General features: G+C 42.7%; 2 protein-coding genes across 2 annotated transcripts in view; one reads left to right on the forward strand and one right to left on the reverse strand.

Annotated features, from left to right (window-relative positions):
- The window catches only part of SMPD3 (sphingomyelin phosphodiesterase 3), a 590,910-nt gene that overhangs the window by 546,027 nt on the left and 32,451 nt on the right, over positions 1-12,432 (forward strand). The gene's annotated exons all lie outside the window — the stretch shown is intronic.
- MBTPS1 (membrane bound transcription factor peptidase, site 1) overlaps positions 1,990-12,432 on the reverse strand; it is a 32,011-nt gene continuing 21,568 nt past the window's right edge. Inside the window, exons 18-23 of the mRNA XM_083624870.1 lie at positions 12,089-12,166; positions 8,367-8,507; positions 5,803-5,934; positions 4,622-4,748; positions 3,785-3,915; positions 1,990-2,835 (exon numbers count right to left, since the gene is read on the reverse strand). Coding sequence (XP_083480996.1) covers positions 2,642-2,835; positions 3,785-3,915; positions 4,622-4,748; positions 5,803-5,934; positions 8,367-8,507; positions 12,089-12,166 — 803 coding nt within the window. The 3' untranslated portion in view covers positions 1,990-2,641. The remainder of the gene's footprint in view (positions 2,836-3,784; positions 3,916-4,621; positions 4,749-5,802; positions 5,935-8,366; positions 8,508-12,088; positions 12,167-12,432) is intronic.

A 12,432-nucleotide genomic window follows, 5' to 3' on the forward strand; every position in this document is an offset into this window, starting at 1 on the left:
GCTTTTCCTGATATTGCCTGCCTTTAAGTACTTAATAAGCACACACACGTAACACATTTAATTCCCCTCCACCCCCATTTATCGAACCACACATTTGTAACCAACTGCACATTAAAAAAAAACCCTTCAAACATGCCCCAGGGTGTATGTGTGTGTTAAATATCTGGTTACATTGCCAGAATGCTGTGTAAAAGCAAGAATTCATGACTAGCTGCTAGTTTATTTTATTTAGAGGCAAGCTGGGAGGGCAGCCAAGAGACCGTCTAAAGGAATTAAGCTACCAAGTACCCTTCTCTGGAAAGGGAGTTTTCCCAGCTAAAGTCTGGATTGAAGACAGAGCTATATTGGTTCAGAAAAGGGGCTTCTACTAGCCCATTGGTATTTTTGGCTTCTCTCCCACCCCCGCCCCATCTTAAACACAGTGTGTAAAGCAGAAGTTTGGAAAGCTCTGTTTTTGGTGTGAAATGAGGATCCTTGCAGTTTTTACTTTTGTGGAGTACAAAAATGTAAATAGTGGGGGAGGAGGAAATTAAATGCATACAGTACTTACTTACAAAAACACCTGCTTTAGCTAATGTTCTATCTTAATTTCCAACCAGAGATATATTTGCTCATTTGTTAAGACTTCGTATGTGTTTCAAATGACATACTTCCAGAGACTGTGGTTAATGCTTAATGACTTCACCAGGGGTTGCCACTAGGTCTCAGGTGTGGGCCCCAAAATCTCAGGGTCTGGGATGTTCCTGTCCCGACAACCCTTGGATATCTGTAGCACCCAGGAAGATCTTACTCAGTCCCACAATCTCCATAAATTGATCTCATGGCTACAACATCCAACCACTTTTTTTTGTATTTTTGTCCTTCTCCCCACCCCACCCGATTTGTGTTACATCTTGCTCAATAAAGAACTCTGAAGAAGCTAGTCATAATTTTGTGACCTTTTTGGTTGGCCTTCCTAAAGGTATTACCCTTTCCAGCATTATCACCTGCTCACTGCTGCAGCTCTAAGGGCCCTTCAATCGGCCTCTCAGACTGTGCCTTTAAGAGTTAAGAGCTTTACTGAAAGTCCCCTCATTTCTGGTTGGGCTCATATTTTTTTTCTTTTTTTAAGAGCCTGACAAGCAGAAATTTGGCAGAAGGTTGCTTTTCCAAGCGTGCAGATGGGATAGCTTCAGCTGCTGAGTTCTTGAGCCTGTCGCACAGTTGAGTTTTGAGGCACAGCAAAATGTAAGAAAAAAGAACTTGATAAGCTCGTGTTAAAGGGACGGTTTCAGTGCCTTGCAATTTGCATTTCATTTATTTCGTTTTGAGAAATACAACCCTCCAGATCTCTCTGTCTGGCAGGATATAAAAGGAAGGAAGTAAATAAATACAACACCCTTCCACGGCATGACTTTAGTCCTTGATACTGAGTAATCACAGCATGATAATCAAGAGGTGCATGGGTGGTAAAATTTCTCTCCACTTCAACATCTTTAAAAAAATTTACACATGCCAAATTGGATCCCAATTTGAAGGCATGTCAAATTACAGAAACTCATTGCAATATAAGTTGCACCTCAGGGCCAGACCATGTGCAGGGATCTTACCAGGGCTGCTGTCATTCAAAGAAGATACCACTGGGACTCACTGTGTCAAATAAACCCGGGCTCTGTTATAGCTCTCCTGAACCAACCACAAGTCGTAAACCATAAGCAAAACTTGGTTGCAGTTTGTGGTTTGGTTGCAGTCTGTTTTTGATTACAATCTAAGGAAAGCCATGGGTTAAGTTCAGCACAGCATCAGAATAATATTGGGGTGGTGGAGGTGGTAAGCAGCCACTATTTCCTGTCCCAGAGTCTGCATACTTGCATGCTAAGCCATGGTTTAGCTTAGTGTGCAAGCCAGGCAAGTCTATATGGCAGTCAAAACCCAATCAAAGTGCTTATGTTCACAAATGAAAAGGTTTGCTTCCTACCCAAGCTTTCAAGGAGGAAAAACTTCTATGCATTTTTGTTTCAGCTTCGATACAGGTAACATATTTATTGGAAAAATTTTCTCCACCAACAATGGTGAAATCATGCCAAAAAATTACAAAACATCATGGTAAGTTGCTTTATAAAAATAAACAGAAGGATTTTGCCACACTGATTTGTCCCCTTCTCCCTGTCAGTTTTGCATTTTCGTCCTTACAGCAGGATGTTGCGAGTTCTATTTCTCTTTGTAATATATAGTATTAGAAAATTGCATTCCATTCAGAAAATGGTTCTGCTATCAGATAGCCAAGAGCCTTGAAGCAGCTCTTCTCCCAAGTTCTTCCTAAAATAAATATAGAAAATAGCCTCTAATGAAAAGGTTTGGTCAGTTTAAAAGAAAAGGAAAAAAAGGTCTCTTTTCCTCCCTTTTTGGGAAATAGAACAACATATCAGTTCTTTTTAAATAGTGCTCAAGGCTTTGGTGGATTCAGCTACTGAAAATAATAGTAGTTTTTTATAAAAAATCTCGTGATGATCCACTGAGTTCTTGTTTTGTCAGTAGCCAAAGAAAACATGGGTTCCTGCTTGAATCAGTCACCAAATGCCAGGCACAAGCAATCTTCATTAGTAACGATCATCATAATTCCATGAAGCAGCCAGTAGAAGGTAATCTTTGGCAACTGTGGTCAAACAGATGGTGTCTTTGGTAGGTGACCCTGCTGTATAATTTGTGGCCGCTTGACTCTGGGCTTCCGTCTCTTTGGCCGGCTCTTAGCTTTGATCTGCACCACAAAGAAGGCCAGGACCACCATAGCACCGAGTAACGCAAAGACGGGTATCGTCCCTCCCACATCCTGGTTGTACCGTCCAGGCATTATTCCTGTATGGGAAAGGGAGGAGATTAATGTAAGCAAGCTGAGGATACATTAACCCATGGGCAAACAAGAGTTGTAGAAACTGCCAGTCTAACTCAGAGTAGACCCACTGAAATTAATAGTCACGGCCAACTTAGGCCCATTAATTTCAAATGGGTCTAGTCTGAGCAGGACTTGGTTGGATACAACTCACTGATTTCAACCAGGGATCACTTCCATGAAATTTTATTAAAGCTGATCACCAAAAGCATAGGCCTACCTAAAGTTTTCCTTGTGGGGGAGACTACCAGTTTGAAAACCAATGTTAGAATATGAAACACTGAACCTACTATGTGCCCTCCTCTATTGATTTTACCTGGCTGTAAAGTATCCCAGAACTATGAACTCTTCCTTGCCTGTATGGAGAGCAGTACGCATCTGGCTGCACCCAGCACTCGCATGTGGCCCCTTGGAGGCTGCCCATGAGAAAATGTGGCCCCTTGGGCTAAAAATGGTTTCCCACCCCTGCTCCAGGGTGTTCTTTTGAGTTCACATGGGGGGTGTCCCATCAGGGCTAGGCATCAGTGTGCATAAACAGGGTATGTGCCATAGAGCATTCCCCAAGAGGAATTTCAATGGCAGACATACAGGGGCTCCTTATCAGACTACTCTACATAGAAAGTGGCTACAATGAAAGCTAGGAAATATGAAAACTACTTTTCCAAAATATCAAAAGCCAGAAATTTCACAAGCTATGCCTGTGAACACTGTGGGCAGGTGTGCTAGCACTAATTATGGCCAAAAAAATACAAACTAAAGAGGCATAAATGAGCTGTAATTTTGATAACTAAAAGTTTGATCAAGATGATTCCAGATGTCTCTGTATTTCTTCTGCATAGGTGTGTATGCTTCTATCTCATTTAGGGTGGTGTGATGCACTGTGGGCAACAGGTGTCCCACCATTCTGGCACCTACCCCCTGGAATATCCCAGGCTCCACTTTCTCCAGGTGACAAAGGCCTTACTTGGGGTCGGTTCTGACGGAAACTTGGTAAAGCCACTTTGTCCAGGTCGATTGACAGTAACTTCTGATGTTTCCATAGGTTGCTGGAAGAAATGAAAGCATCCAGAACTATTTGTACACTAGGCTACTAGTCAATCAAGATTGCTAGAAAACATTTTGAATATCTGAACATTTCAGTGGATCTACTCTATGTACATCTTAGGTGGGATACAACTAGGATTGTAAACTAGGTCAGGCAGCGACTCAGCTTTGTTTGGCCAGAGCTGGGCAGTGGCACATGGAAACTGCAGAGACTAGCCGCAGTGGACAGAAGAGCCTCCTTACATCTATAGGTCAGAAGGGGTCAAGTGATACTTCTCAAATCTTATGAAAACCCCTGGCCTGTCTTGGTGGTCTGAGCAACTGGGAAGTCAGTGCATGCTGGGTACACACATTTGCTTCACCTGGCCTCAACTGCAAGGTCTGGCATTCCATGTTGTTTCGCTTCTAGATGGCGGGCCTTAAATATTAAGGATGGCATTTTCATCTCCACAATCAGGAGAGCTAGAAACTATTTTTTGGGAGGGGAGGAAGCAGACAGGTTTCTTGTGAATCTGGTGTGTGAATTCAGCTAACTGCTGGTTTTATGGGTTTTTTTGGGTATGTTTTAAATTACATTTTAACATTATCATTCATATGCCTGGAAAGTTAATCAGACAAAATACTGTGTTGATTGAGTGCCATATTGATTACATTCAAAACTGGAAACTGGAAACTAAAGGTGGATTTAGCAAAAACAGAAATTGCAACCTGGGAGCCGTTTCGTTCAGAGGCTGTGGCTTCGCCCATGACAAATGAGGACACGCTGGGAGTGAGCGGGGCTTAGGGTCACGCAGGTGAGCCTCGAGCACCTTCGAATATCGATGAAGATGGTTACCTGAAATCACACAGTGAAACAGTTATACCAGAAGATAATTCCCTGCCTGCTGCCTGTGCTGTTTTCTAAGCATGAGGAACACATCTTGCCATTCCTGGAGTACACACACCCTCCCAAATTCTACAGTAGGTGGAGGCAGGGAGCAAGTGTTCTGGCTGGAGGGCAGATACATTTGCTCATGCTTCCCATGGAAGCAGTCAAACTGAAGTGGGGGCCAGATATTGGGAGACTGTCCAAGAGCCTGCATTTCCCCTCCCCTCCTCCCACCACATTTACATTTGACCCCTGCCCATTATGAACCCTGCCAAAAAAACTGAGGCAGGTAAGAGCAGTAAACTAACCTGGACCTTGTGTTCATCATCTGAGGTCCTTTCTCTGTGTGCCTTCTCTGAGGGAGATCCAGAAGCTGGCAACATGAGAATGGGCCTTTTCAGTGGTAGATCTCCCACTTATGGAATGGTCTCCTTGGGGAGACCTGCCTGGGTCCACTGCTGGCTACATTTAGGCACCAGGCCAGGCAACAACTTTTTCTTCCCAGCCAGATTATTGGCCTTTAATTTAAGAGATTTTTAGACACTACAGCCTCTTAGTGTGTGGAATGCTAGACTGTTTTCTATGTATATTAGTGCTTTTAGCTTATGTTTTAGCTTTATAGTGGTTTTGATTTTTGTATTACAGTGGTACCTCGGGTTACAGACGCCTCAGGTTACAGACTCCGCTAACCCAGAAATAGTACCTCGGGTTAAGAAGTTTGCTTCAGGTGAGAACTTTGCTTCGCATGGCGGCAGCGGGAGGCCCCATTAGCTAAAGTGATACCTCAGGTTAAGAACAGTTTCAGGTTAAGAATGGACCTCCGGAACGAATTAAGTTCTTAACCCGAGGTACCACTGTACACTACACTGCAAGTCGCTTTGAATTTGCATTTTGTTTTTGTTTTTAAAAAGCAACTAATAAGTCCGAAGAACTTGGGATGAACAATGGGATCATCCACCCCACTCCCAGGCCAAATACTACCACAGCTCATCTATAGCAGCACAAATGAAATGAAAATCACCTTCCATTCTCTCTGGAAGAGCATAGCCCATGCCTGTTGGAGGTCGTTGTCTGTTTTCTGAATGGCTGAGGCTTGGTGGCATAACTCCATAAGATGTGTATTGAAGAAGAGAATCAAGAAGCCAAAAGCAATCTGGAATTTAAGAATAAAAATAAAAAAGTGAGTGTTCTGATAGTTCCCTCTAGCCAAACAAACCAACTCCACACATTAACTACACTGATTGACGCTTTTAAATCCACTGCTGCCACCTGTTTTCCCTTGACACAGCATTGCTGCTGTTTTTCCGTGCTATGCTCCTGAAGCTCAGCCCAATTCTTTTGCTGGGACTAAGAATGGAATGGGGAATGCTCTGAGCCTGGGTTTCAACTCCCATCAGTCCCAGGCAGCGTGGCCAACCGTCAGAGATGACAGCTTTAAACCATGTCTCTGATCTGCTCAGCACTCCCATTTCTATAATGCAGGCTCCTTCAGAGGTGGAACAATAGCATCACCATGGTTTGTTAGTCCAAAATGCAAATGCATTTCAAACCTTATTTTCTGATTCTGGTGTTGCCTATCACAAACAATGGTTTAATGTTCAGACACTAAAGGGAAGTTAAGCTTTCATCACGATGGCTTAGTGAGCTGTCGGGATGGAGCCTCAACGCCTGTCTTCTATGCCTTCACGACATCAACCCTGTGAAAGGAGAAGTCTTATCCATGGCTACCCAGTGAATTATAAAATGTTTGCTCTCTTTCATGTGAATTGACATGGTGCAATAAAGTCAATCTAAGCTGTCAGAAAGAAGGCTTTCGTTTACAAGAGCAATGTTTATTAATGCAGCAGAACAGGGCTGCCCAGAGGGGCATCATAATTGTTTTCAGCCTTTAAATTGGGAATAGGTTATTTTGAGGCACATATCTTTTTGGCATGAACAAAAACTACTGTGCTGGGGAAATTTTAACTTGCCAAATTTCAGACCTTGGAAATCTAGTTTAGCCTTCACAGACCATTTTAGAACAGTTCAAAAAACACTGTCTGACAATTCCCACCCAGGAGAGCGGTTTGGTGGGAATGGGAGTTAATCTGCATAATCCTGATGTAACTGAAATGCTCACCTTTGATTTTTTTTTTAATTAAAAAAAACAGAGGTCAGACACGTTTTTAGGATTTACAAATCATATATGCGAGGAATTTTAAACACAGCTAAGCTCACTGATGTCACAGCAGGAGGTACTGCTTTCAATTTGCAACATGAAAGCCCGTCTGATACTGTATTTAAAGCTATCCTCTTTGACTGATACAAAGAACTCAGCGCTGAATTGAACAGCATCCTCTGGGTGCTGACCTGGTGTTTGTTTCCAAGCCCAATTGAAGGCACTCACACTGGTGTTCAAAGCCCTCCATGACTTAGGCCCCAAATGGCCGAAAGACCGCCCTGTTCCCTACAGACCTTCCCAGGTGTTAAGATCAGTAGTGTCTCACGGGGTGGTAACATGGGAGAGGGCTTTCTCTGTCACAGTGGTGGGATTCCCTCCCAACAGAGGGGCAACTTGTGCCATCGTTATTCAGCTTTCATTGTATGCTAAAGACATAGCTCTTCCCAGGCCTTTGATCTATTTTACTTTTTTGTACTGATACTTTGTTTTAAACTGCATTGTTTCTGCTGCTGTAGTGTATTTAGGGACCTTATGATGAAGGATGAGTAAGAAATCTAACGATTAATTATAGGGATAAAAATCCCTAAATTCCCTATATTTGGTATGAAAGCTAAAACACAGGAATTGCAAATTGAAGGCATCAAATGAAAGATGGACAGCAAAAAAAATCCAACCATAGTCATACATGGAGTAGACCCAATGGATACAATAGGTCTACTCTGAGTATGACAAGCCTTCTATATCATCCAGAAATGTAAAGAGTTTGAAAACACAGTAGAAGGAATAGTTCTGAGGGTTCTATTAGATCTTCTGATCCTATGAATTTCCCACCCCCACATCTTTGCATGGAACCATTCAAGGAGTTTCTTTTTCAAGTCCGAGTGAAGTTATTTTGTCTGGAAGCTGGAGCGGGAGAAGAAATCAGCAAGTGGTAGGAAACCGCTAAAGACAAGGTTTACTCTTTAAGTCTTAAAAAATTTGCTTGTAAATTTACCATGCAAATTTGCTATGCAAAAGTAACAGCACTCCATGACTAATCCCAATGAATCTTGCAATTATTAACTCTGAATCACCTCAAATCAGATCATCTCTTTTCAGTAAATCTTTTTCCCTAGCTTGTAAGATTGAGATTCTTTTCTGTCTCCTTCTCTCTCTCACTCATGAACAATTCTTCCACTAAAGCTGCATTCCTGTGCCCAATTACTGGGAGTAAACCTAATTGCCCCTTGCTTCTGAGTAGACATACATAGCATTTTGCAATAAGAGACCTGTCACTATTGAAGGTGGGATTTAAACTTGTTCTACTGCAGATATGAAGTCATTTTACCATATGGTAGGGTTGCTGTCCACTGTGCATTAGCATTGTGACAACAGACTTTAACTTACACGAGTAATGGGATGTTTTCTTAGCAAACGTAACACACCTTTCTGCCTGTGGCTATCATCCAAGCAATTTGAATCACCGTACAAAACGATCCTGCCTCCACCTTCTGAAGGAACTTGGAAAAGGCCCAAAATGGGTACATTTTCTATTATTGCCGTTTCCTGCTTTAAAACTTCAAGACCTAGAGGAAAGGGTGGAAAGGAAAATCGTCAAATGGCAACATCCCAATGATCTTGAATAACTTGGGTAGTAAAAAAGCACTGGCTCTCAAACAAAAGATTTAAGACACATTACATTTCTACAGGATGGGGTATGGGTGGGTGGGTGTGTAAACAAAATGGAAAAACCCTCCCATCTCCTTAATCCTATGTATCTTCATCTATATAATGCTGCACCTCTAGACTTTAAACGATTTCCTATGGCTTCCAAAGGACAGAAGAGTTGTAACTCTCATGCACATTTATTTAAATGGATTTACAATGGAAATTGGTGCTGGAAGAGACTCTTGAGAGTCCCATGGATTGCAAGAAGATCAAGCCTATCCATTCTGAAGGAAATCAGCCCTGACTGCTCACTGGAAGGACAGATCCTGAAGCTGAGGCTCCAATACTTTGGCCACCTCATGAGAAGAGAAGACTCCCTGGAAAAGACCCTGATGTTGGGAAAGATTGAGGGCACAAGGAGAAGGGGACGACAGAGGATGAGATGGTTGGACAGTGTTCTCGAAGCTACCAGCATGAGTTTGACCAAACTGCGGGAGACGGTGGAAGACAGGAGTGCCTGGCGTGCTCTGGTCCATGGGGTCACGAATAGTCAGACACGACTAAATGACTAGACAATAACAACAATGGAAATGTGGAGTGTTGGGGAATGCCCATTGCTCAGTGGTAGACCATCTGCTTTGAATGCAGAAGGTCCCATGTTTAATCCTCACAGGCCCCTCCAGATAGGCTTAGGAAAGACTCCCTGCCTGAAACTCTCAAGAGCTTTGTAAAATGGTTAAACATGATCTAAACAGGTTGCAACAGGACTGAAAAGCCAAATACAATACCACCAAATTGCCATCATTCTTTATTTTGCTTCCATGAAAGATAAGGGCAAATAATGAGCAGCAAGCAATGGCTATACAAGAAGGCAAATGTACTTTTCATTATAATTGGAACTTTCTGGTTTATCAACAGTCATAGTTAATGGTTCAGCATAAAAGGAAAGAAGATTAGGAGACTAATTTGGGGAAACCATTTTTAAAAAACCAAAAAGCGACTTCCATTGTCCTTTCTCTGTTATCAAAAGAATTGTAGCAGAGTCCTTGTTTCAAAGCTGCACGTGAAGAGAGCCACACGTGTGTGTTGGGAGCAGAGGTCAAAAGTGATTAACGGAATAAATAGCAGCTCTTTTTCTTGCTCATGAGAAACTGCAAGTTGCTTTTTAAACTCCAGTGATTTTACAAAGCAGCGCTCCTGATGCAGGGCTGGAGGCAGGAAAAAGCCTATAATGCCCAAGGGCTAAGTGCTGTGGCCCTCTAGATGTCGCCAGACCCCAACTCTAATCAGCCCCAGCCAGAATAGCCAACAGCCAAGGATGGTGGAAGCTGTAGTCCAACAGCATCTGAAGAGCCACACGCTAGCCTCTCATGCTTTACTGTCCATGAGCAAACCCATACCCACCAGCTCTGCTCTCAGATTTTGGAGCTCTTTGGGCAGGGGAGTGCTCCTGGGATGGGGTGGTTCTTTAGGGCAGGAGATCCACATCTGGAAACCCACCTGATTCAAGTTTGCAAACAACTTTACCCAAAGTTATTTGGAAGCCACTTAGACCTTCAAAGTGGTGAGCCATGATGTGGCTGTAAGCCTTTCCAGTGCAACACTTTTGTTTTTTTTTTTTTTAAATAATATTTATTGAAGTTTCCAAAATACAGAAAGAGAAGAAAAGAAATTATGAAGATACATTCAGAACCTTATTTTCAAACATCCACTTTCTGGGACTCCCCCCTTCCCCCACCCCTACCGTATTCCCCTTTCATATTGTTGTTTCCACAAGTTCTATTTCTGATTTAAAGCACAATTTATATACCCCATTGTTCAAATTTAAATTTATACAAACCTTATGCAACACCCTTGATAAAAAAAAAGCAAAAGATCTCTCCCCATAGCCCACCCCCTTTTCTTTCCACAATGTCCCCCTTTTTTCCCATTAAAGTAAAAGCACACAGAATAAAAGTATAAAAAAAAAAAAAAAATATATTAGAAAAAAGAAAACCAATTCAGAAAATAGTTGCAAGCCTTTGGATTCTAATTCTCCCTCCCCTTCCCCGGTTTAATTTCCCTTATCCTCCAATCTATGTTTCCAGCCTGGAAATCTTAAGTCCATCAATCCCATTTTTCCCCCAACTCCTTGCAGAATTATTTCCCATTTCTAGGATTACTTTCTTTAAAAATTAATTCCTAAATCTTTAAAAATGTCAAATTATAAAATTCCCCCCATTGTTCTTTCAAGGTTATAGTCCAGCTTCCTCTTGTTCCGCTGCTAAAACTTTCTTATTCAGAAGTTTAGTAACTCTACATGGGTTGTTGTTATTCAGGAACAAAAACTTGCGTTCAGTCCCTTCCTTCTTCAGTAAGGTATTCTGTTGTCTCCTTTTAGTCTAAACACCCTGTAGACAAGATTCAGTTTCCGTTTTGCAGCTTTCCCAGGAGATAACCAGTTCTGTGAAATTCCGGAGTGTTGTATTTTTCCCGGCTTACGCCCATCTTTGTAATGTCCCGAAACTCCTCTAGGGGGGTTGTTGTAACTTTGTTTCCAAAAATCCGATTGTTCTCCGTATTTTCGCCATTTTGTATTCAAGTCTTAACAAATTATATCAAGTTGTAACAAATTTGACCAGCAAGGTCCTTGTAATAAAATCCTCTTTAATATTCCGACTTTGACAGCTACTTTGACAGCTGTCAAAATCACCGGCTCTTTTCACCAGGCTCACTCCTCAATCGCCCCGGTTCCCAGGGAGGGGGGTGCATTTTCCTTCTCCTTCAATTCTTCCTCCAGCACAATTCTTGTACTTTCCCATCATGGAATTCTTAATTTAGCAAAGATACCGTTCTTTTTGGGCCTTGGCTTCCCAATCCTTGTTTTAAAATGTCTACAATAGGGAGGGGGACTGACTTCCTTTTTAGATCCCCCCCCGCTCGTCTCAAATCCCAAAAATTTTTCTTCTTTTAAACCCGATTTCCAATTTACTCACGGGTTGTTGTTAAAAGTCCAAATTCTCAATGGAAGAAGTCAGCGCTCTCCGCCGGATGGCATGCGGCTTCGCTCGGCAGGGATGGCAGAGGACTCAAAGCACCACGCTTCTCCCCGGCACCCGATCCGTAGCCTTTAAAAAGGCTCCTTCACGAGTCGGGAGGGCGCTAGCGGTGCTAGCCGAGTCTCCAAGTCCACGGCCCCCGTGGCCGTGGTTTCTAAGGGTCCCCGCATCGCCGGTGCGGTAAAACCCAGCCCCTGCCGAGCCGGCTCCCTCCGGAGCTCGGAGGGAGTCCGCCATTCGGCGATGGCGCCAACCCGGAAGTCCCAGTGCAACACTTTTGGACACTTTGGATGAACAAAGATTAGCATGGAAGGTGGCTCTTCGCTTTTATTTTACTTGAAAAACTAAGTGAAAAGTTAACCCCCGCCATGCCCAAAAGAGCTGCTGGAAGTTAAATTATACAATGAACCATAATTCCGTGTCTACCTAGGAGGAATATGAAATGAAATGCAGCTCTGTACCTTGATCCTTAAAGGTCTGTGCAATCACAATGCCATCTTCTGGAAACTTTGCAATACTACATCCAGAGGCGTAGTTCACTGCAAATAATAAAAAAGGGAGCAATTCACCAATCTATCTTATAACTAGAACCTTGCAGCCATAGTTTGACTGGTGGATTCAAATCAGCCACCCAACCCAGCCACACTACCCTTTTCATAGCTTTTGGGCCTATGCTGAGAAAGCTCTTGTGCCTTCCTTATACCACGTGCATATAGGATTGAAGCCTAAAAGGTGCAAAAGAAGATCTGTTACTAGCCACAGCTTTTCCCATTACAGGGCTGCAGTAACAACAGACTGAACCAGG

This window comes from Podarcis filfolensis (assembly GCF_964270895.1).
Source record: "Podarcis filfolensis genome assembly, chromosome: 8".
Classification (NCBI taxonomy): Eukaryota; Metazoa; Chordata; class Lepidosauria; order Squamata; family Lacertidae; genus Podarcis; species Podarcis filfolensis.